The sequence below is a fragment of the Kogia breviceps genome, chromosome 7 (assembly GCF_026419965.1).
Source record: "Kogia breviceps isolate mKogBre1 chromosome 7, mKogBre1 haplotype 1, whole genome shotgun sequence".
Taxonomy (NCBI): Eukaryota; Metazoa; Chordata; class Mammalia; order Artiodactyla; family Physeteridae; genus Kogia; species Kogia breviceps.
In genome coordinates this window covers 79410099-79435606 of record NC_081316.1, presented here as the reverse complement: position 1 = coordinate 79435606, position 25508 = coordinate 79410099, and the positions used below count along the sequence as shown (strand labels likewise).

At 47.2% G+C, this 25508-nt stretch overlaps 1 protein-coding gene across 12 annotated transcripts; it reads right to left on the bottom strand.

Annotated features, from left to right (window-relative positions):
- Window positions 1–309: 309 nt before the first annotated feature.
- On the bottom strand, window positions 310–21704 carry FHIP1B (FHF complex subunit HOOK interacting protein 1B). 12 transcript variants are annotated; one of them, XR_010841425.1, is made up of 12 exons: window positions 21548–21663; window positions 13870–14198; window positions 13102–13740; window positions 12575–12733; window positions 12295–12381; window positions 11921–12088; window positions 7896–7975; window positions 7521–7684; window positions 6312–7091; window positions 3631–3832; window positions 3329–3491; window positions 310–832 (listed from the first exon to the last, which is right to left on the bottom strand). XR_010841425.1 is itself a non-coding variant. In XM_067038753.1 (12 exons), exons 2-12 carry the CDS (start codon window positions 14005–14007, stop codon window positions 471–473), a joined length of 2952 nt encoding a protein of 983 aa, XP_066894854.1. In that variant the 5' UTR covers window positions 14008–14198; window positions 21548–21664; the 3' UTR covers window positions 310–470. The 12 variants fall into 12 exon arrangements, 8 of the variants coding, with proteins under 8 accessions (XP_066894854.1, XP_058925518.1, XP_066894853.1 ...); XR_010841423.1 differs by having other exon boundaries at window positions 7479–7684; window positions 11888–12088; window positions 21548–21662; XR_010841424.1 differs by having other exon boundaries at window positions 7479–7684; window positions 21548–21662.
- Window positions 21705–25508: the final 3804 nt, after the last annotated feature.

The following is a 25508-nucleotide window of genomic DNA, read 5'->3' as shown; positions in this document are numbered from 1 at the left end:
TGCAGGGGGCCAGGCCCCCAAGATCTGACATAGGGATACTGGTCCCCAATAAACATCAGCTGCTGCTCCCCCAAACCATCCTGGGCCCATGGTGCTTCTTCCTGTAGGAGTCTGGAGGAGGAAAGTCCCAACTTTTTTTCCCCAGGCTTCATGTCCCCTCACCCTCTAAAGGCATAAGAAGTACCTCGAAACCTTGGCATCGTGTCCTCGCCAGAGACAAAACACCCTGACCACTTCCCCATCCATGTACAACCCTTTTGGGGCCCCTGCCCTACAGAAAAAGGGTGGGAAAGAAGAATGAGCACAGAATAGAGATTTCCCTTTTATACATATTGCAACAAGTTCTCCAGAAAACATTCATCGGAAATAAATTAAAAAGTCCTCTTGCCACTGCCTCCAAACATAAAAAGGAGCCTACACCCTGGCCCCAGCACAGGCCACTCAAGGCCCTGATTGTCCATGGAAGAAAGTTAAGGATTGAGGGGCCCGAAGCCTGAGATGGGAGGGCCAGATCCCTCCTCTGAAGTATCCAACAAGAAAGGTGAGGTGACAGCGTGGGCCTGGGAGATGGCAGCCAACTCCTTGAGAAACTCAGGGAAAATGACTGCACAGTAGACAGCATTCTTGACTCGCAGAGCCTCACCTTGGCGGTCAGGGGCCCCACCCCGGGGGGGTAGGACCGGTGTTGATGCCCCAGGGGAGCCCCCACCTAGGCCAAGTCCTGTGCCGTCTCTCCCAGGCTGAAGAACCATCTGTGCCGCCTGCCGAGCCCTGGTTGGACTGTGTGCATGCCGCAGGAGCAACTCCCCCAGGGACGGCCTCCGGCTCTTCACTGGGAACAAACAGGAGTGTCGTGAAGCTGCTGGCGTCAGGCAAAGTTCCCTAGCCTGGGAGAGGAGATTCCCCTCCCCACGCACCCCGACTCCCCCAGGGGCACGGACCTCTCCACTAGAACTCTTAACACTGAAGTGCTGCCTGCCCAGCCTCCTTCCCTCTACCCAGCCTCCCCACCAGCCAACCATCATGCTCAGTCTTTAAGCAGTCAACCCTTCAGACACTTCATTCCCAGACAAGACCCCTCCCTTCTCCAGGCCCCTTCACCTTGAGGGGTTCTCTTACTGCGCCTCCCTTTCCAATCACTCTTCTACCATCACCAAGCTCTTTCTCCTCAGTCTGTAACATGCCCTTATTCTTGCTGCCCAGCACCCTCCTGTACTAGAGTCAAACATTTCCTCCTTCCCCTGCCTATCTATAACACCTCACCCACACCCCTGCTCCTTCGATACCCACAGGTGCTACATATGCAGTCATAGTTCAGTGACTTTATCAGATCTGTCACACACCACTGTCCCTCCAAGATCTGCTCTCCTGTGCCACCACTTGGCCTTCCACCGATCCTTCTCCTATATCCACCAAAGCCACCCTCCCACTGGCTGTGGCCAGACAACTTCATGTCAGCTTAGACGCAAATGAACCATTTAAAACACTGCCTTCTCTTCTCTAATTTCCTTCCTCCTAGATTGCTGGCTCTGGATCTGTTCTTGGCCCTGTCCAGGACCTAGGGCCTAGACTCTAGGGATCTAGTCTCTAGATCATGATACCATTCCCATTCTCGACCTCTAATAATGGCTACAGAGATATGCTAAACAGATATATTAGATTTGGCGTTCAGAGCCCTTTGCAACCAGGTTCACACACTTCCTCCCACCTCTTCTAGAAACTCTCCCTGCTTTGGCATCCACACCTATGTGCTCCTCCTGGAACCCTCTAGGCTCCTTTCATGCCTCTGTAGCCCCTTCTGCCTTAATTTTGCTTTCCTCAATGTTTTCATCCTTGGCCTAATTTCCCCATCCCTACCTCTCCTCTAATTTGCCCTCCACTAACTTCCCATTTTACTGCCCTATCACATTGCATTTTAATAACTTATTCTCATGTCTTCTACCTCATACATTAATCTGTGAGTTTAAGGGCTTGGACTCTGTCTTATTTACCTCTGTATCCCTGGGCCCTCCACAGTGAACATAGTACCAGGACTGTGGAAGTAAGAAATAATTCCTGGTACTGGAACATGAGGAAATCATGCTAAGGAACTTTAGCTGGGCCTTCACAGCTATATAATACCCCTTCTGGTACTCTCTTCCCAACCTATACACTTTCCTCCTTAAGCCCCCATCTCACCTCTGCTCTCTTGCTCAGCATATTATTTTGCCTCCTACTTCAATTAGCAAATAAAGGATGACTTCAACTCCCTAAAATTTCCCTCCACACCTCAAAACTCCACTTGTACATAACATTTCCTCCTTTGCTCTCTCCTCATTTGCCTCAAGGGGGAAAAAAACTTTCCTGTGCTCTGGATCCCACTTACTTCCACCACCTTTGGGACCTTGCTCCCTCAGTTATGACAGTCCTCTAGTCACTATCTAGACTATCAGCTTTTTGAAAGCAAAGATTACATCTTGTACCTCCCTGAGTCCCCTGTATCAAAGACAACACCTAGCACATACGGCAAGCACTCAGATACTTGTTGATGAAAGATCTAAATTTAGAATATCATGGTCATATTTAACTCTTCCTTCTTCCTTATACCCCACAACCACTCACCAAACTCTGCCAGTACTTCCTTCCCATTTCCACCTTTTCAAATTCTTCCTTTCTATTTCCACTATTCTAATTCAAGCCTCACAGGTCACATCTGCATTATGGCAGAAGCCTCCCAATTGCTCTTCTGACTTCATTTTGTCCTATAGCTCCAGTGCAACTAGCACATGAACTAATACACTTATCTCTCCATTCCCAGATCTAAGAACCTCCAATGGTTTCTCATTGCCTAAAAGTTTACAACCTCTGCCTAGCCTAACTTCTATGCTGAGAACCTTCTGCTCTGACCAAATCTTTCCAACCTTACTACCAACTGTTCCACCACCTTCCAAATCCCCTGCTCCAACTAAACAGTTCATGCTGTCCCCTGAACAAAAGAATAAAGCCATCCCACTCCTTTGCCTACTGAAGTCCTACCCATCTCTCAAGGCCCATGTCAAATGCCATGTCCTTTACCAAAGCTTTAACAATATCTCAACCTAGAGACTATTCTGTCCCCTTGCCTGTCCCCAGCCTCTAGAGTCATTTTTGCTGGTACTGTTGGTTTGGCTCTCAGTGGACAGAACTATGTTTTTCCTCTGCCCAGAAACCTGAGGACAAAATCAAGACTCTACTCTCTGCAACTCCCTAGTTCCCGGCATAAGGCTTCAACCTTAATAAGAAACTCAGTTAACATGAGCTAATTAGTTGGCTAGGGAGGACAGGGAGGTGGGGGCAGGGTAGGCCTCACCTAGGGAATCAGATCGGCGGGGAGCAGATCCTGCCGCAGGGCCCTCGGTCCAGTCCAACTTGCCACGGGCAATGAGGTACTTCTTGGCTTTGGATAGCAGTGCTGGGAAGTCCTCCTGGGAGGCTGCAAAGCTCTCAATCTTATTCTTCACAGAGCCCAGCACCTATGAAGCACAACTTCATGACATTTCTGGGTGGCTCTAGACTGACACAGTCCTTTCTAGCCCCGCTGGACCTATTCCCAGCCCCCCCACCAGGGCCACTCCAGTTGTGGGCCTGGCCCACCATGGAGCCTGGACGCACCCATGCATGCATGCATCGCACACCTGCAGCAGGGACTTGACACTGGGCTGGAAGACCATGTTGGTGTTGAGCAGGAAAGAGCGGAGCAGGGGCTGGGGGTGACAGGCCAGCTGGGCCACCAGCCCCGTCAGCAGGAAGTTGACATAGACGGAGTTCTGCAGCATGTTCTCGAGTTTGGCAAAGAGCACAGCCATGAAGGGGCCTGAGGGGGTGGCACAAGGATACAAGGCCTGAACACAATGCACATCACATGCATTCCTCCCCAAAATGAGACCCCCCACCACCACTAGATGAAAATTATTTGTGTCAGAAAATGATGTGCATGTTTAAATATCCTGTGACCACCTATTCTGGAGGAGATAAAATGGCAGACACCACACGGACCCACAAGAGGTCCAGATGCCAGCTTTATACACATTCTAGCTGAAGGGCCAGACCACAGGCTCTGGAATCAGACAGACTTGGCTGAAATTTTAGCTTTACTATTTACTAGTTAAGTTACTGGATGAATCAAAACTCTCCAAGCAGTTTCCTACTTGGTAAAATAAGAAAACACACCCACCTCATAAGGTTATTAAGAGGATCAAAGAGATACTGATATACAGCATTTAGGCCAAAATCTAGCAAATTATAAGTATTCAATAATAGCCATAAGCTATATAATATTTCTCAGCTTTTTAAAAAGCTTCACCCAAGAGGAGAACTGAAGAAAGAACAAGTGAGAAAGTGGTTAGACCAAAAGAAGAAATCAGGTTACATACAAGACAGAGGATAACACTAGACCTGAGTCAGAAATAAAGCAAGAAAAAAGCATAGTGAAGGCAAAGACAGTGACTAGACTGGTCAACTTAAAGTTAGGGGAGGAATCTTTAGAGAACCAAAAAAGAAATCAGGTCTGTTCAGGAGCTGGGAACCAAGGTGGTGAAACAGAATCTGCAGGGAAAAGAGAGCTTAGTTCAGGGCCAGAGAAAACTGATTCAGGACAGACTCTTTGGTGGAAAAGAGGATGGCGGAAGGGTCTAGAATGATCTTCTGGGAGAACTGGCCTCAGCTGAGCCAGATCACCAACACTAGGACTGTAGAACCATCACAGTCTGTCTGGTCAGGGATGTGTCAGGGAGAGGGAGTGTGCCTAGGAACTGCACTAAGACTTGAGGCAGGAGAACAATGAAGAGCAAGAGACAGTGAATCCTGAAAAAGATCCTAGAACATTCTTACTCCACATGCACATGACTAGCCTAGCCTTAGCTCTAAAACAACTCTAGCTTAGCAGGGTCCTAAGATATCCCATAACTTTGTCCTTCTCATCTCCGGGGACTTTTTTGCAAGAGAAAAAGCTCAGATGAGTTTAGAAGAAGAAAAAGGACAGAACTTCAATTAACGCTTCAAGAAAGTGGTAAAACCTGCACACCACCTTCTAGTGGTGTAGAGAAGGAAAGAGCAGAGCAAAGGCTAAATAAATGAAAAGATATATTTTCTGTAGTCTGCAAGAGAGAGTTGTCATTACTCCAGAGCAAAAGGCCTGATGCTGGGCAAGGCCCAGTTAGGACATGTACTGATCAATGCATGATAACTTGACTACAAACAACAGGAAGATATGTGGGTACCTTGGTCAACTTGTATCTGCCATGCACCCAAGAGATGATAATCCTAAACTACCACATGCTGAGTTCTCACAATGTACCAGCATCATAGTAAGTGATTGACATGCATCAAAGACATAGATGGAATGTTAACTCAAGGTATGTCTAGTCCAAAGCACTATACAGCTTCCCAGAAGTGCCTCCCCACCAATCCCCAGCATGGGGTGTAGAGTAGGGACAAGAGCCAGATGAGGGTTGGGCTGGGTAAAGCTGGCTCTCAAACAATAACAAAGAGGAGTTAGCCCAGCCACTCAGGACAGATCTAGCTCCAAGGTCTTTTGGAGAGACCAAAAGAACTTAGCTGGGGGGCTCAGGGCCATGCTTTGTCATTTGCCCTGATAGAGGTATTTCACTGATCTAATTTACCCAGATAGAGGTATTTCACTCTATCTGCTTCAGTTCTTACCACTAACCATAAACCCTTAGAAAGTCTTACTGAGCAGTCAGGGCAACCAACAAGGTGCAAGGATAGGGAACAGGACAAACTTGAAACTGAGCCCTTCTCCAAAGAGGCTGGGAGAAAGGAGGCCAGGGCTGAAGAAGAGAAGTATACCAGAGAGTAGACCCTGGGCCACAGAAGAGCTGACAAGAGACCCAACACCCAGACAGATATACTGGTGGGAACAACATGGAATAGCATGATTTATAGGTGCCTCACATACAGGACAGCACGTATGTCTTCCACATGGTTCAGATGTATTACTTTGATTCACCAGGAAACACCAAACACAGAATATCCTGATCACACATCCCAGAAAATGGCCAGACTGAGGAAGAGGAGGAACATGCACAAAGGACAGACATATAAGACTTAGACATAAGTCAATACTCAAACCAGCACAAGCATGGAAGACTACAGACAGACACTGAGACACAAGTATGACATGATATGTATCTGGAGGGGACCCAAGCAAAATGGATGAGGAGCTAGGCAAGTACACAGGAATGACATGGGCAAGAAGTCTCAGAAACCAGCACAAACATGTCGAGAACATGCAAAGAGTACACAAAGGAGAAGACCTAGGCTAAGTAGCTTACCAGTGAAGGGCTGGCTTGGCAGCTGGTTGAGAGTCCGCAAAGGGCTGCTGAGGAAGGGGCCAGGGGGCTCAGGGGGACAGGTGAAGCTTTCGTAGGCCTCCTCCTCCTCAAGAGGTAGTGAAGCCTCTAGAGGGGGCTCTGAGCCAGCGCCCCCATTGCTCAACGCCACCTCCAGCTCCCGGAGCTCCTGCCCAAAGCTCTCTAGTCCTGCCACGCCCTCGGAGGTGCCCTCTAGTAGTTCCCCAGCTCCCTCCTGTGGCACCCGACGAACTTTCTTGGCCCCCTCAGGCCATGGTCCTGGCACCCCATTGAGCTGGGGAGGGAGCAGGTGGCCAGAGCCCTCCCTTGCACCCAGAGCCAGCACCCCCCTCCCCAGCTCTTCCTCCTCCCCTTCCCCTGCATTGTCCCTGTCCTCCTCAGGCAGTAGGCTGCGTTTCTTAGTCCGGGAGCCAACAGGACTGGGCTCAGGAGGGGGCCGCTCGCCATCATAGGGGGCAGACCAGGTACGGCAGGCTTGGACACAGCGGTCCACACCAAGGCGCGCCTCACGCAGATACTCCAGGTAATTGTCTTCCAGCTCACCGGGCTCCTCCACAGGGCTGGGCCGTCGGCCAGGGCTGGAGGCTGGGGATGCAGCAAGCCCTGGTGAGCGCGGGGCTGGGGCTGGGGACTCGGAGCCACCCAGGCTCTGCTGTCGCAGGAAGAGGGCCAGACGAGATGGCGTGGAGGCCCGGGGTACCGTCACCACAGAAGAGGAGTCAACACTTGGGCTTCCAGGGCCTGCAGAGGGGAAAAAACATGAGAGATCAAAGAGCCAGAGGTGCAGGAGGAGGGATGAGACACCTTGGGTAACTAAGAGAGAAGGCAATGAAGCAGAAGAAACATGGGACCGACTCAGACAGCTGACTCTCCTCCACCCCTCAAATTAAGCTTTTCCTCATCCACCACCCCCTCCTCATTACCACCACCACCACAAAAACAATGGAAGTAGAAGAGTACAACTGGAGTGAAGAAAGGGAACAGCTTTGCTCCAAAGCTAAATTTCTTTGGTGGAGTTAAGGATCCACCCTACAACACCCCTCATCAGCCTCCCAAAGATGGAATGCCACTCATGGCCACCTCCCGCCTCCCACCTTTTGCTAGGCTCCCCCGGAACCCGGGCCATACCCGTCGTGTCCTCCCTTCTCCCTGCCTCTCTGCTAGGCCCACCTCGTGCCCACGAGGCATGCTCTGGACGAGGTGGGCTGGAGGCACAGTGCCGACAACAGCGTGGGATTAAGGAGAGAAACTTGTCTGCTGCTCGTCCATATAGGTCCACATCACGCACAGCTGGCTTCTGGCTCAGCATCACATGGTTACATGGGACAAGATACCTGGGAAAGACAGCAGAAAAGGGACACAGGATAGATCAGGAAGGAAGGACAGGGCTTGGGAGAACATCAGTGGAACTATATGGCTAAGCCAGGCTTCGAGAGGACACACACAAGCAACCCCAATGCCACCCATCACCCCAGCAATGCACAAGGCCCTGAGGGCCCGGAAGGTTCCGGATCAGCCATCCCTCAGCCCTGCCCCCACAGGTACCTGAGAACCAGCTGCAGCAGGACATCCTCACAGCTGAGGTTCAGTAGGGTCCTGAAGAGACTCAGAGAGACCATGCAGAGCTGGGGGGGGGGGGGGGCGGGGAGTCACCATAAGAGCTCTCTACCCTCCAAGATGTTTACCAAATGGAAACCTCCCCATCCCCAGGCCCAACCAACCTCTCCTGGAGCAACGATGGCACAGGGCCTGGCACAAAACAATCATTCAAATATTAAATAAATGATCACATGATCTTTGTGGTCAAGACTTCATTATTCACAGATAGGAATGAACCACATGTCAGATTTAATGTATTTCTATAGACCATACACATGTCAGCAAACTCTCTGGCTATATATACCTGGCAGCAGAGATACCAGCAATACATAAATGGAATGAATACCCATGAAGAGACAGACCCCAGGAAATACTGGGACTGAGTGAATGAATAGCAGGAGACAACGGTAACGTGATAACTAAGGGAATGCCTGTCAACAGACTATAGCAGCATAGTAACTGAACGCCTACCAACAAAAAACCAGAGGGAACCTGGAAGAATCCCAGCTGGGAAGTGGGTGGGGCTGTGAACGTGGAGTCTGAGTCACCTCTCCAACACCAATGTCTCTCTAAGAAGGTAGGATAAAGAAAAGTTCAAGGGCAGCTGACAGGAAAAGGAAAAAATAGGTGGGTCCAGAACAAGGGAAACCTTTTGTTTTAGAAAAGTAAAAAGGGTGGTTTACCTCTGGCTAGATGAAGAGAAGAGACACATGTAAGCACACCCTCACTCCTATGAATCCCCAAAGCACTTTCTCTATACTTCCCTTACGGCAAGTATACCTTGAGCACCCTGAAAACAACTATTGGGTCTTAGTCCAGGGCACGACCTGCACAGTCTAGATGCACATCATTAACTAAATGACTGTGGGGGAATTAAAAGCCAACCATGGGACTTCCCTGGTGGCGCAGTGGTTAAGAATCTGCCTGCCTCTGCAGGGGACACGGGTTCGATCCCTGGTCTGGGAAGATCCCACATGCTGCGGAGCAACTAAGCCCGTGCACCACAACTACTGAGCCTGCACTCTAGAGCCTGCAAGCCACAACTACTGAGCCCACATGCCACAACTACTGCAACCTGCGTGCCTAGAGCCCGTGCTCCACAACAAAAGAAGCCACCACAATGAGAAGCCCATGCACCGCAACGAAGGGTAGCCCTCGCTCACCCCTAGAGAAAGCCCACACACAGCAATGAAGACCCAACACAGCCATAAATAAATAAATAAATAAATACATACATTTAAGGAAAAAAACAAAACAAAACCAAACAAAAGCCAATCATGGTGGGAAAGGGATAAGATAGCAGTTCACATTTTAGACAGCATGGATGTTTATGCTAAATGACCATTTTAACTAGCAATGAAAACATTCAGACTTACTGAAAGATTGTGGGGTAGGTAGAAAAAATGGCCCCTCAAAGATGTCCAGGTACTAATCTCCAGAACCTGTAAGTTACCTTACATGGTAGAAGGGACTCTGCAGGTATGATTAAGATTATTAAAAAAATTTAAGATGGGGAGAGTAGCCTGGATTATCCAGATAGGCTCAATCAAATCACACGAGTCTTTAAAAGTCAAGGACCTTTTCTAGCTGGGTCAAAAAGAAGAGAGATTTGAAGCATGAAAGGGACTCGATGCACCACTGATGGCTTTGAAGATGGAAGAAGGGATCACAAGCCAAGGATTTAGTTGGTCTCCAGAAGATGGGAATGGTCCTCAGCTGACAGCCAGCAAGAAAACAGGAGTCTCAGTCCTATAACTACAATTAAGTAAATTCGATCAATGATCCCAATGAGCAAGGCAACGGATTTTCTCCTAGGGCCTCCAGAAAGGATGTGGCCCTGCTGACGCTTTGATTTTAGTGGGGTGGGGTCAGTGTCAGATACATGACCTACAGAACTGTAAGATAATAAATTTGTGTTGCTTTAAGCCACTATGTTTGTGGTAATTTGTTATGACAGCAATAGGAAACTAATACAGATACTCAGGCTAGCTAGCCAGCACGATTCACCTTAAGCCACAAAAGTCAGACTATAGCAGTTACAAAGTCAGGCCAACAGAATCAAGCTTAAAAGGGCCAAACAGGGGAAAGGAAAGCACCTGCATGTTTAATATGGGCATCCTGAAATCAGAAGAGATTTGGTTCCTCCAAGAACTGAGAGCCGAGAATAAATACCCCAAAACCATGAAAGTCTCCTGAGACTAGGGGACCAAATGCAAGACTAACAGAAATATATGCTAAAGCCTAAAGACACTGAGGAAGAATCAAAGAAGTTAGGATAAGATTAAGACAAAAACAAGATGGATAGAGCCCAATACAGGAAGAAAAAGCAACCCTAGGATGGAAATCAACATTCCCCAAACATGAACAGGACATTCCATGAGGCCAAACAGATTTAAGACGTTGGTCGAGCTTCAGCATAATGAGAAATAAAACTTTTTCAATACCTTTGTAAAATTAAAGCTTTGACATCTCTTCCCTATCGGTTTATGACAATAATTCTTAACCCAAGGCATGTATCATAATTACATTTTGGAATATTATAAAAGTACACATGCCTTGGGCCTACACCCAAAGATTATAACTCAAGAAATCTAAGGCAGAGCCTAGAATCTGTTGTTATGGTTACTGTCATTTTCAAATTTTAAAGTGTACACTTGGTTCAGAAACACTGGTCAAATCAGTCAGTCTAGAATATCTCATATACACCCTAACATAGGTTCAGAAACCTCAACTATACAAAACATAGCTATCCAGGAACCTTACTTACCTGGAACCCTACCACCAGGTACCGCAGTTATCTAGAACAGTTTTCTAGAACCTTTAGTGATCCAAGAACTTCTATGTTAAACCCAAGGACCCAGAGAACTTCAATTATTTATAATAAAAGAAGGAAACAAAAATGGCTGACAGAGTCAAAATTAATGCCATAAAGTCCATGGCTAAACTAATGCTTTACTCCCCCAGAAAGACTTCAGGTCTTTATGACTTAGAAACAATTTACTCCTATTTTATATACATTTCTATTGCTTAAAATCTAAACTTCTTACCATGGTCTACAAGGCCACACATGATCTGAATTCACCCACCTCTCCTTCCCTTCTCCCCTTAGCTCACTATACCTCGAGTCACACTGGTCTTTCATTTCCTCAAATACATTTCATCTCCTCTTCCCCACTTATGTACTTTGCATCCCCCTGCCTAGACTGTTCTTCCACTTGCTCCTCAATAGGCTAACTCCCTCATGACCTTTAGGTCTCAACTCAATGTCACCTCCTCGGAAAGGTATTTCTGACCACTCTACTGTTTTCTAAGTACCCTGTTGGGTTTTTTATAACCTCAATTTTCAATTATTTGGGTTATGTGTTTACTTGTCTACCTCTTCTATGAAGGAAGCTCCATGAAGTCAGCAACCACTGCTTACCATTACATCCTCAACAGTATTGACATATAGTGAACATTCGATCAAAATGTTCAGGAAGAAGGAACGTGTAGGTAGGCGGGCAAATAGGTGCCCCAAGTTATAGCTGTTCAAATACAGCAAATCCAGAGGGAAGAAAAGGTAAACATACTAGTAGCAGCTGGATCACCTATCAAAGCAGACACAAAGCCTGAAGAAGTGACCTCAAGTCACCCACAGCAAGTCACAAAGCGCTACACAGCTGAAGAGAACCTCAGGCAAACGCTACATAACAAGTGTCGCACAATGGCAAAACCTATAGCCGTGACGAGCAGCCGAAGTCATCCAGAAAAGGTAACTGTGTCCTAGATTTGTATATTACAAAAGCAGGAGGCCACATTAAAGTTGTACCCCAAACAGTTAAAAGTTTAATACTAGAAAGAAAATGCCACCTAACTTTGAAGGGATTGCTGGAGACAAAGGCCAAAGAAGGGCAGGAACACCCTCCCAGAACAAAGGTCGGAGAGAGAAGATGGCTCACCCCGGTAAGCCAGGACAGAGGTAGGGGCCATACCCGGGAGTTGCTGCCAATACGGGCAACAAGGGTGTCAAGGATGGTGTGGGTGTCATGCCGGTGTAATAGCAGGAATCGCAGGAAGGTACGGAGCAAGGCAGGCTCTGAAATACTCCGTAGGAAAAGTTCCAGATAAGCGGTACTGGCAATCATCTCCTCCACAGAGGTCTAGACAAAGAAAGGGAAAGTTTGGAAATTTAGGGCTTCCCCGCACATATGCTAAGCCATTTTCCCGAAGCTCTAAGGAGGTACCAGGAGCAGACAGGGAAAAAGGGAGGAGTACCCAGCCCACTGGCGCCCACAATGGTCCTGGCATTGAGGTTACCGCCCCTCAACCTAATCCCTTAATCTGCCTTGCCACCCATGACTCTCACCTTGTGCAGGGCAGGGCCCATGACAGGCACCAGGAACCCATTATGGATATAATCTACCAGCTGCTTTTGCACTAGAGGGTGAGCCACCTGTAAGGGTGCAAGACAGAGGATGGAGGATTTTGAAGGGGACCATTGTCAGGAAGGGAGCTGAATGGTAGAATACAAATAGGCACCCTACCCCCAAGCTGAAAGAAAACCACAACTCCAGGGAATGCACCCCCTCCCACCCCATCTCCCCAGAATGACCAAAGGCCAGACATCCTGGGAACCCCAGTCCCACCTGAATGACTGCGTTGCAGAACTCTAGGGAACTCATGAAGAGAGCAAGGGCTGGCACCCCCAGCCAGTCCTCCCGTCGCAGGCAGTGCCAATCATCTCCTGGAACTTCAATCTTTCGGGGCAGTGAAGAGTACAGGGCACTCAGCCCTGTGGCCAGCACCTGGGGGCCATTCCCAAGGACAGGTTACCAAAGACTCAGACGATATAAAAAAGGGAAACAGGGAACTATTAACCCAGAGTTTTTATGCGAGTAGGGGTAAGAGCTATTACCAGAGCAGATATTTAGTCACCCAAGGGGGCAACACATCACCTGGGAACACTGGCCCATGAAGAGCCTTCATATTTGCCTTATACACCTAAGCCCATATTTCATTCCCCACCCCAACTCCAGGTGCTGCTTTCAAACCCGGGGGGGCTACTTCCTGAAGGAGAGGGCCCTGGTACATAGTCCCTCCACAGCTCCTGGACAGGAAGGTGCTCTCCAGTGCCTACACCATACCCTACCCCCCCATCCCAGGAGGTGCTGACCGGGCAGAAGTAAGAGTGATCCGCGATGTAGCGGCCCACAGTGGGACTTCCAGCTGACAGAGCCATGAGCAGGAGTAGGGCATCACGGGCCTGCTGGCCCAGTGTGCCCTCTCGATGGACAAAAGGTACAAGGCGAGAAAAGAGGAGAAGACGGGGAGCAGCTCCGGGCTCAGGAGGTGGCTGCAGGAAGAACTCGAGCAATGAAGGCTCCCGGGCCAGACACACACACAGCTGGCTGAGAAGTAGCACCAGGCCTTCATCCAGTGCTGGGCTACTGGGCACAGGGCGGCCGCAGGCATCCAGCAAGATCAGCAGAGCCTCACGAACTGGACTATGCCGCAACAGTGGCTGGCGAGCTTCGCTCACTAGCATCTCAAATAGTTTCAGCTGCTCAGCCCGCCGTTCCTCAACCCCATCCCCAAGCTCATCCCACTGAAGCTGCCACGTCAACACACGGGTTAGCAGATCCTCGCGCAGAGCAAACTCCAGCAGGGGCCCAGGAGCTGTGGGAGCCGAGGGCACCGCACGATCCTCCGCCAGCAGTGTCAGCATCTGGTAAGTGTGGTTGCACACAGCACTGAGATCGTCGGCTCCCCCAGGAGCTGCCCTAGGGCCTTGCCGCTCCAGAATTCGTACCACCTGGGGAATCAGGACAGATAACAGTAAAAATTTAAGATGATCAGGTGACTAGATGGCAAGGTGAAAGAACAAAGAATGTCAGGACTTGGGCAGCCAGCAGACTGGGACATTTAGCATATATTCTCCTACCTGGGACCAGTGATTCTTGAAAACCATGAGGCAGGTCTCAGGGTCAGCCATGACAGGAGTCTGCAGACTGGCCCCTTGTGGTGCACGATGCCCAGGGCCCCGGGAGGCCAGTCTGCTCAGCCAGTTCATCCTCTCCATGAGGTAGGCCGGGCAGGGCCAGTGGCCAGAGGGCCACACTCTGAGAATTTGCCAGCCAGAGGCTTTCTCTACTTGTGTCTCTAGTCTGCTTCATCCGGTCTGTAGGAGCCAGTAACTGTCCATGGAGCCAGAAGATATACCAGGCTGGAGTAGTGAGCTCAGAGGTCACTGCCCGATCCAGACCTACAAATCTAATTCAAAGAGAAAGGATGGAAGAGGTTAACAGAAGTTTGCCTCTCTCTACCGCCCAGCAGGAAGAACTCAGAACCACCACTCCACTGAAAACTCCACACACACAGTCAGCACCTTAAATTCAACATGTCTAAAACAGAACTCATTCCAACACTAAACCTGTATTACTCCCCCAGCCTTCTCCACCTTAATAAATGATACCAATATTCACCTACTTGTTCAGGTCAAAAACCTAGGCATTACCCTTCCTTCTTCTTGTCCTTACTTCTAATATCCAGTTCATCAGCCTATCATCTATACCCTCCAAACATGTCTCACTATTGCAATAGCTTCCAATCTGGTCTTCATACTTCCAGTCTTGCCCCTCTGAGAATCTATTCCCCACACTACAACCAGAGTTTTAAAACATAAATTATACTACATCTCTCCTCTGCTGAATACCTTCCAATGACTCCCTATCACACTGTTAATAATCCAAATCCTCTACCTTGGTCTCTAGGGCACTACATAATCTAGCCTGTATAACCTCCTACCATACCCCTCCTCACTCATACTTTACTCATACAAGGCTTCTTGAATACTTGCTCTTCCCTCTGTCTGGAGTGTACTTTTCCTGATCTTCACATCGCTCACATCACTCAGTTCTTTCCAAATGCCATCTCCTCAGAGAGGACTTACTTAACAATTCTATCTAAATAGCACATCTTCCCACCTTCACTCTCTAGCTTCCTAATCCTACTTTCTTCTTAGCAGTTTTTTTACTTTCTAAAAATATTTGTTTGCTTATTTATTTGTTTATCTTCCCCAATACAATGTAAGATCATTGAGGGCAAGGTTTCTCTGTTGTATCTCCAGTACCTAGAGCAGTGCCTAGGGACTCAATAAATATTTGCTGAATGTATGGATGCTTAAGTGAATGAGTGAATGAACAAACAAAGAACAATCAGGAAATCCAGTCTTGATCTGACTCCGGCCCTCTGGGACTGTTGAGGAAGAAATTTTTTTCTAACTAGTACAGGTCCCTCCCTAGAAGCCCACCCAGGAGGAAATACACTAACAGACCCTTAACTGGCTGAATAATGTTAAAGAGGTAAAAATTCAGAGCCAACCAAAAGAGCAAAACAATTTTCATTCTAGCAAAGAACACAAGGATACACTCCCATAAACACACAAATACCCACTCCTGTCAGATGCATCCAACACTCACTCCTGGGGACATGACGTGACACGCTCACCAGAGAATGGGGAAAAGTACCCAAACAGCTGTTGGCCTCGGCCATGGCTCACAGTTCGTTCTTCATCACATCTACCACCCCCTCAGCAACACTGTCTCTCAACAATATCTCATAAGTATAAAAACTTCAGAGGAAAAAAAAAAAAAAACTTCAGAGGAAAGGTGTGGTTCAGTTGTCCTTCCTCTTTATACCCAATAAGGCTAAAGGAACCCAGAGACCTGGCAACAGGCCCACACTTGGCCTCCAGTTATATTAACTACCACCCCTTCTACCCAGATACACTCCCTCTCACCATTATCAGCTCACACTAAAGGAAGATAGCAACTATGCTTAAGAAAACCTTCTGGAGAACAAAAGACAGTCTTTTTTTTCCAAAAGACAGTCTTATAAAGGGTGGGAGCAGTCCTAAACAGCAGGCAGGGCTCACTCATTGATTAAGTCAGTGTACATTATATTGATAAGTACTGGGACACTGTGCTAATAATAGGTAAGCACTGGAAATACAAAAAGGGATAAAAACAGTTGGGGGAGCATAAACAAAAACTCCAATAGATATTATAAACAGAGGTACTTACAAAAATGTCATGGGGGTGCTAAGGAAAGCAACTAAATCTTCCTGGGAAACTATAAGAGGATTCCAGAAAAGAGGTGATATCTGATTTAAATCTTTAACAAAGAGATACTGGCCACAAAGAAAGCAGACGGAAAGGCCTTCTTCATATTAAAAACAGTATGTTCAAAAATATGGTGCTGTGAAAGAACATAGCAAATTTGAAGAACAGTTGCAAGTTTGGTGTGGCTTAATCTCAGACTATTTAGAGAAGAGAGATACAATGTTAAGTTGAAGGGTAAACACGGGTGAAGGTTATAAATACCACTGAATATCATGCTAAGGAGTTTGGGTTTTATCTATCAGCACCGTGGAATAAAGGAGGTTTTTAAACAAGGAAATGACAAGATCAAATTTGCCTTTAAAAATATGTCAGGGGCTTCCCTGGTGGCACAGCGGTTGAGAGTCCGCCTGCCGATTCAGGGGACTCGGGTTCATGCCCCGGTCTGGGAAGATCCCACATGTCGCGGAGCGGCTGGGCCCGTGAGCCATGGCTGCTGAGCCTGTGCGTCCGGAGCCTGTGCTCCGCAACGGGAGAGTCCACAACAGTGAGAGGCCCACGTACCACAAAAAAAAATAAAAATAAAAAAAATAAAAATATGTTAGATAGCAACATAAGGTGGAGCAGAGAGAGACCTAACCTCACACTCACACCCCAGGGGAGCTGAAGAAGGGCCAAGCATCCAGTTTCAGCAAAGTAAGGCCTTAACATGTCCTAAAGTAAACTGCTTCCAGCTTCTAGAACTCAATTCCAAAGACTAACAAACAGCTTCTACCTTGTGATGTACCTGGGGCGCCCACTTCTGCTCCGCTCCTTGACTAACATAGAGCACTGCTCACAGACCCAAGGGGGACTGGTCTCCAGGACTTTCCCTCCCCACCCCAGCCCCATTTCTTTTCAAAGACCTCAAAGAGAAAAGCCACACTGAAATCACTGTCTCAGAACCCAAAAGCTAATACTCTACCTGGATCCGCTTCACATACTTCAGAAATCGAAAAGAAAGCCACAGCTTGGTGTTCTGGTCACCTGCCTAAGACTCCCTCACTCCCTGTTAGCCCTGAACAGTTCCAAACAAGACAGAAGAGATGGGATCGCCACCCTATTACTGAGCCCTTTCCTCCCACAGCAAAGTCTAGAGAAAAGTAGATCCCTCTCTTCCCAAATTCACCTACAGGCTCAGCCACAGGGAAAAAAGGAGGAGATGATCTTTCAGATGCCCCAAAATGGCCAAGGTCAGGCACTCACCGTAGGGCCCAAATTACAGCCTTATAGGAACACTCCGCAATGGTGTCCACCAACCTCGGAATAGCAGGCACGAGGTAGGAAATGGCTCAGTCTCACTTATGAACCTTTGCCCAGGGAGAGGCAAAGAGGGAGGAAGGTGGGGGCAGGGATACACCTGTAACATCTACAGCAGACAGAGAGAAACCAAAACAACCTTCTAAGAACAGGTCAGTGAAGTTCTGAGGCTTCTCTCCCCCTACAATGGCTCTTCCTAGGCTCTTCCTCTTACTGACATAAGAGGCAGCGATGCGTTCTTACCCTAGATTCTGAAAGTAGAAAGATCTGATTAAAACTTCATAGTAATACAAAAGGGAAAAACAAATAAACAAACCCCACGTCATAGGAGCCTACGATCTAGAGCTCAGCTCACACATATCCTCTCTGCCTGTCTATCCCTCAGCCTATATGTATGAGACAAATGGGATATCAGTGTATGGTCCTAACTCACTCCCTCCCCTCTCCCCAGTACCACCTCTGCTTCTTGCAGGGATCTCCCCACCTCACTCCAGCAGAGCCCTCATAACTCACAGCGTGAACTCTATTGCATAGTGACTCCCCTTTACAACAGTAAATCCCCATGTCACACATGGCTTTCTCCACCCCTTTTGCGGAAGGGCGACAAAGAAGTCAAGGAGGAGGTGAAACTGAACTAAATCCTAATGGATGAGGAAAGTTCACTGGGCAGAGAAGAAAAGGCATTCCTAGTAGAGGAAGCAGCTACTACAAAGATTTCAAGGCTCAAAAAAGTAATGTTTGTCAGGGAACTGTGAACAATTTATTCAAGCCAGAACACAGAGTAGAGAGAGAGAGTGGCCCGAGATGAGGCTGGAGAGGTGAGTTGAGGCCAAATGATGCCATATTAAGGAATTTGGATGTTATCCTACAGAACACAAAGAGCCAAAAGTTTTTAGCAGAGGAGCTCCATGATCAAATTTGCATTTTTAGAAAGACCATTCCAGGGACGGATTAAAAAAGAGAAAGTCTGAAGGCAGGAGACTGTCTGGGGAAAAGAATCCAGATGAGAGATGAGGAGGTAGTAAACTAAAGCCTTAACTGTGGAGATGAAGAAAACAGATAATATAAAGGGAAATGTATTAAGATTTTAGTGACTGACTACATACAGGGGGTGAAGGAACAGAAAGATGGAAGATGACACTGAAGTCCTTGCCTGGACTGCAATATGACACATGGTACAAAAGCAGATTTTCAAAGCAAAGACAATGAGTTCTGTTTTGGACACATTAACTGCGATACCTGTGGAGATATACCATAGATCACTGAGTAAATATGACTGGAACATAGAGAGAGACTGAGGCCAGATACAGACAAGTAATCACCTCATTATGATATACTTTCATATTTCACATTCTCTCTCTCAACTGAAATTATCTTTTCATGTGTCCATCTCTCCCAACCAGATTGAAAATTCCTTGAGACTTCACAGGACCACGTCTTATCTATCTTGTTATCTCATAAAATGTGAGCATCACAAGGGCAGACTATATGCTGAAGTATTTGCTGAATGAATAAATGAATTACTATATGAATGAATGAATGTCCTCCCAGCACTTAGCAGAGCGCCTGGCACATAGCAGATGTGAAATAAATGGTTACACACAGCACCCCAAGCATGTTTCTAGCTCTACATCCTCATCCTCATCTATGTTTCATCTCCTCAGATCTACCACTCAGCTATGTCATAAAGCAAAATCCATTACACTTAACGCACTACTATTCAACAAAGAGTTCAGTATAGCAAACAGGAAGTTTACGAAACCCAGTGCTTTCTCCAGAACAACCAAGAATTTGGACAGTCCCTAAGAACCCTCGGACATTTGACGTGACTCACCTATCACTATCACAATGTGATCCAGGTATTATGTACACCTGTTCCTACGTTTTTGCCACATTATTAAACAAAACCTTCAAACCCATGTCACCCTCAAAGTCTCTTTAACCTCTTTTGGAAACAGAACAATCACAAATCATAGAAAAGACTTTTTTGCCCGGATAATGTCCTCCAATTCATCACAACCCTTCCTGTACATCACATGCTTTTTACTCCACATCACCTTCACTCTCTGTTACAAACTTTATTTTCCCAAGTCACTGTCACTCTCTTGAGACCAAATTTTGGGTCCAGCTTTGCCATTTTATCACTATGTGGTCTATGGCTGTTCGACTTGCTTCTCCGTCTATAAAATAAGAATTCCTGCCCTTGCATACTTCACAAGGAATCTATGTAATTCCAGTAAAATCTGACATCGCTATGTAATGCATGAATGCAATTTAGATATCAGACAGTAATTCTACCGTATAAATGCATGCTTCCTCAACATAGTTCAGCAGCCACACTATCATCACCCTAAATTCCTGGATTTCATGAACCAGTAGAAATAGATTTTTTAAATTTTTAAATAGGATTGTTACTTTTTATTTTGGCAAATAGATCAGTTTTTTAAAACCCATCATCCACTGCCACCATTACTTTACCAGTGAGAGAGCACTTTAATACCAAAAGAATAGGAAAGATAATTTAAGAATAAATTTATCTTTATGGAAAACTCATGTTCCATATGTTGCCTTTCTCTCCTTCCACCTTGAATAGATAAAAACTTTATCATGGACTGGCACTGTCCTTGGCCCAGTGTTCAGGAATCATTGTTCTAAACTCTTTTCATTATACATGTAAGTTCTATAGGATTCTGACCATCTGGGCAGACTGCCAAGGGTTCCACCAGCATGAAAACCTGTTCAGCCTCCAGAGAGAGGCAATGAAAACATACCAAAGGACAGAACAGTTGGTTCTGAGGCTCAGACTCTAGAACAGAATGGGGACTCGGGCTGCCCCTAATTCCCAAAGAATGGTGTAGATGGGGAAGGTCTACCTCTTCCTGAGGTTGGGGGAGGTATTTGCTCTGTGGCAGACTGTCAATAGAGAGGAAATTTTAGTGGTGTGAAAGGAGCCATTATCTGAGTGCCAACCCAGCTTTCTAGAACATTCAAAATTTCCATGTGCATATGGGTTGGTAGGGAAAAGGGGACCTGTAAAATGCTAATAAAGTGAACCCAATAACATGTCGTGGAATGAAGAATGAACTGCAAAGGGACAGGAGAAAACTTTTGAGGGTGGGAGAAGTGTTCAGTATCTTGAAAGTGGTGATGGTTTCGCAGATGTAAACGTATGTCAGAACTCATCAAACATGTACATTTTAAATATGAGTAGTTTATTGTACATAAATTCGCTTTTTTTTTTTTTTTTAATTTAACTTTAAGAAAATGAAAGCAAAGCCATCCTGTTTGGGAGTCGAAATACAGCGTTGTATGTAACAAACCATATGATTTCCATGAAAGTAGAATTAGCAGCTGAAAGTGGTTAGTCCAATACAATGGCAACGGTCAAAGCCCCACAGCTCAGCACAGGTAAGGAGCAGCAGTGGAGTAAGGTTGCCCAGAAGCAGGTGGAAAGACAACAAACATAGGCGGTCATAGGCAAAAAATGTCCATGAGAGGGACCATCTTCAAGTCTGCGGTCCCAAGGAGGAACTTGAGGGAACGAGGGATTCCAATGATGACTCTGTTGAAGAGTAAGCCTAAAAAATGATTTCCATTATCATTGTTACTACTGCCCACGACGCTGTCATTTTTTGATCCTCCAAAATATGTAGAGCCCATGGAGCAGAAGAGCCAAGACCACAACACTTCCACCCAAGCTGTCCTACTCAGTCTAAAACTACTGCTCTCACTGGGCAGAACACGCCACTCAGAGCCGACCTCTCACCTTTTCCAAGTCTCACAACCCTCATTCCTTCCCCCATGCCCTGCTCTCAACTCCCTCCCGATTCACCACCAGCCCGCATGCTCCCGCCTTCGCCCTGTCCATTCCCCCTCCCCGCACAGGCCTCAGCCCCTCACTCTGGTCCCAGGGTTGTCCCTCACGCCTGCCCACAGGAGCCCCAGCTCCTCAATAAATCGTGTTCACAAGTCCCTTCCACTTGGCCCCTCAGAAGGCATCCCGGCCCCTCATACAAACCAGCTCTTACCTGCCCACTCACCCCGAGGCTCGCCCTTCTCCCCTGCCTTAGACACTCACACCTGGCCCCTCACCACATGCCGGCCCCTCACCCTGTCCCCTCACAACCAGGACAGTCACCAAACCCAGTGCCGTCATTCCCCAGCCCCTCTTCCCCTCTCACACGCCCTCCGGCCCTCACTTACCGTTCAGTCACAGAACTCCGACCCTGAGCAGGCCCGATCGCCACCGCGGTGCTAGGTGAGTTGAGGCCGCCATCGCTCCTCAGGCGCACCAGCCGCGCCCCGCCCCGCGCCACACGCAACCCGCGCCCCCGCGCACCACACGTAACCGCCCAGCGACGCACCGCTGGGCAGCGGCGTGCCAGCTCATTGGCTGGGCTCTGCCAAAGCCAGAGCGTCGATGCTTGTTTCCTGGCAACGGCAGAGCGCAGGGGCGGGGTCGCCGACGGCATTCCAAGCAAGGAGTACCGCCTCTTCCCCCCAGGTTCCGCCCCCAGCACTGCAAACCCCGCCCTTCTGAAGGATTCTGGCGTGTCATAGGGGAAGACCTCTGGGGAGGCGGGGGCCCGCGGGGCGGGGGCGGAGCCTGAGGAAGAAAGGTCGAACCGGAGGGCAGAAGGAGGGACCTAAAGAGCAAAGCGACTTAAAGAGGCAGGGAAAGACCGGAGGGCGGGGCTTAGGACAGAGATCCGGCTGAAAGAGAGACTAACGTGATAGGGGCGGAGTCACGGATCTTAGCGGTGCTGACAGTGGAAGAGGGGGCGTGGAAGGGGAGGAGATAACAAGAGGGTAGGCCTGAGGGGAGGAGTCGGTAGGTGGGCGGGGCCTGTGGAAAATAGAGCCCTAGAGAGGGCTGACGGCGAGAGGTCTAGTTCCTTTTTTGCACCATCTGCACGAAACGGCTTGGATAGTACCCGGGCGATGACCGCCCCTCGTTGTCTCGCCAACACCTGCTGCCTCGTGATCCCTTGGGCACTATCGTTTTCAGTCAACCCAAGGAACGTGGAGTAAGGTCCTCTTTGTCAGGCAGGATTCCAGATCAATTAAAAATAGTCTCAGCCCTCCAGGACCTCAGCCCTTATTGGTAGACAATTGCAACGTAGTGTAATTGCCATCGAGGAGCAGCACTTAGCATGTTATGTGTGTTTAGAAGATGAGGGGAAAGAAGAGCGAAGGGGCCTAGGGAAGCCGTCCAGGAGGAGATGATGTCTGAGCAGTCTTGAGAACCAAGTAAGAGTAAGATTGAGAAATGGAAGTTTCAGATAAGGTCTGCAGTTTAGTTGCAAGTATTGTATCGATGTTAATTCCCCGGTTTTGATCACTGTGCTCTAGTTATATAAGATGATAACAAGGGAACATGGGTAAGGAGTTTACAAGGACTTTATACTATTTTTGCAACTTTTCTGTAAGCCTAAAATTAGTTCAAAAGGAAAAGTATTTTAAAAGAAAAAGAAATGGAAGTTTCAGCCCAAAGGATCAGCACATAACATAACAAGGTGAGAAAGAATGGACAACATGTGGGAGGTACTCTGGAAACTATAATCAGTACAGCTTGTCTGGAACCTAGGGAACATGCAGAGGAAACACTGTGAGATGAGGCTGAAGACACAAACAGAGGTCAGGTACCAGAGAGCTTTGCAGGCCGTGTTAAGGAGTTTAGATTTTTATCCTTGGGATAACAGAGAACTATAAAGAATTTTATGATCAGATTGATAAGGCCCAAATTAGAATAGTAAGGATGTAGAGAAATGTATATGTGGTTATTAGGTCACCAGGGCTTGATGGCTGGATGAATATGAAAGGAAAATAAGAGGAAGGATTAAAAACTGATGCTTAGTTTATAGAAGTCAAACACAGGCAAAACTAAACTACAGGATTGAGAGCCAGGATAGTGATTACCCTTGGAAAAGCATTGACTGGAAGAGGACAGAGTGGGGCTCTTGATGTGAGTGCTGGTTCATGACTGTGTTCACCTTGTGAAATTAATCAAGCTGTGTACTTAGGAAATATGTACTTTTCTATATGTATGTTCTGGTTACTATGCTGTGTAACAAATAATCCCAAACTTAATAGTGTAAAAAAATGGCCATTTTTTTATGCTCACAGATTCTGGGAATTTGAACAAGACGTGGCAGGAATGGCTTGTCTCTGTTCCCTGATATCTGGTACCTCATTTAGAAAGTTCAAACGTGTGGCAGGTGGCTTGAGGCTGGTGGCTGGAATCATCTGGAGGCTTCTTCACTCACATGTCTGATGCCTGACCTGGGACTGTCAAACAAAGTACAGACACCTGACTGCTCCTGTGGCTTGGGCTTCTCACAACGTGGCAGCTAGGTTCCAAGAGGGAGCATCCGGAGAGGGAGCTTCCAGACAGTGAGTGTTCAAAGAAAACCAGAAGGAAGCTGCATGGACTTTTATGATCTGGTCTCAGAAGCAGAAGTCACACACCATCATTCCTGCTATACTCTATTGACTGAACAGCCACAAGGAAGGAGCATCAAAGAATTTGTGACTATTTTTTAAAACTGCCACAATGTTATACAATAGTAATAATAATAAATACGGGTGCTAGGTATTTTGGCTGATAAGCCAGAGATAGGGATTATAAGAGAAAGAGCAGATGGGGGAAGATAATGAGCTCAATTATGGAGCCAATGGGCTGAAGGTGACTGTGGAATATCTGAGTGGGGACATCCAGACAGCAATTAGTGGTATAGATAGGTCTGGAGCTCAAAGAGTGTTCTTGGGAGACATTAGATGCAAAAGGAGATCCTGTGGGTGGCCAAGATTGACCAGAGAGAGTTGGGAGGATGGAAAGAGAGGAAGACCTAGTACAGAGTCCAAAAAAACACCAAAACAGGAGGGGTGGATACAGGGGCTTATGAAAGAGGCTAAGAAGAAATAAGCAGAAAACCAAGACATTGTGGTATCAATAGAAGCCATGGGAAAAGAGGATTTCAAAAAAATAAAATAAAATGTTGGAAACTATAGATGTTCCTTCCAAGAAACTCTCTGAAAACACAAATCTAGCCATATCACTTAACTGTGCAAAACATTTCATGAGTTCTTCATTGCCTTTACATAAAATCCTAGCTGTATAACATGTCTGACAAAGCTCTCCCTGAGCTGTCCTCTGTCCATCATTCAGCCTCATCTTTTACCACTGGCCTCTCAGGTTCACTATAAAAACCAAGTGATGTTCGCCCAGTCAGTCACCCATGCTTTTTGAAATCTCTATGCCTTTGCATACTCTATACACTTTGCCTGAGTGCTCTTTGCTCTTCCATCTTATACTTGACTAACTCCTATTCATCCTACAGAACCCAGTCTCAATTGGGACCCTTTCTATGTATTGTAATAACCCTCTGTGTACCCACCTAACAGAGTACCCATCAGACTGATGTGTAATTGCCTATCAACCTGACTTCCCCCCTACCAGACTGTGAGTTTCTGGAGGGCAAGGAATGTGTTTCATTAATGTTTTATCCCCAGCACTTAGAACAATATTGGCCTGGCACATAGCAGGTGTTCTGGTTATGACTTGTTGACTGAGAAAGATGATAGTAGTGAAAGGGACATCAAGTTGAGGAGGAATTTTTAGGATATTTTTGTTTGTTCTGGTATGGGAGGTTTAAGCATGTTCACAGAAAGGGAAAACTGAAAGAGGTTGAGGATCTAGAAAACACATGAAATAACGGGTGAGATCAGGCATGAGAGGTAACAAGAAGGGAATGAGGGCAAAAATGCCACAGGATGGCCCCCATCACACTCATCCAGCAGGAAGGAAGTAGTTAGGGTGCAGGTAACGGAAACAGAGCTCATATCTGATGTGACAGGCATTCTTTGTCCCTGGAGACTAGTTCAGCACCTGACACAAATGAGCCATTCAGTGAATAGTTGTTCAGTGAATAAAAAATGAGGTGCGAGCAGGGAACTTGCACAGGGTAAAACAGAATGAATTTCTGAGCCTACACTGGCACACAGGTCTCCTGATTAGAGGCCCCCTGTGTAGTTCAACTTTGAGGAAGGCGGAGGGATGCCTTAACGTCTGAGGCATGCACCTCCACCGTCTCCAGGGACCCCCATTAGAGACGTTTAGTTGGGCAGGTGTAAGCCCAGGCCCTAGGAGAGGGGGTGGAGTGCT

What these genes read in the sequence shown, in the direction of transcription:
- FHIP1B (XM_067038752.1), bottom strand. Translation starts at nt 14,007, where the DNA reads ATGGAGAGGATGAACTGGCTGAGCAGACTGGCCTCCCGGGGCCCTGGG. An exon ending in TCAAGAATCACTGGTCCCAG is followed by an intron (nt 13,741 to 13,869) that starts GTAGGAGAATAT and finishes CTGATTCCCCAG; the next exon opens with GTGGTACGAATTCTGGAGCG. An exon ending in TGGGCCCTGCCCTGCACAAG is followed by an intron (nt 12,089 to 12,294) that starts GTGAGAGTCATG and finishes TTCTTTGTCTAG; the next exon opens with ACCTCTGTGGAGGAGATGAT.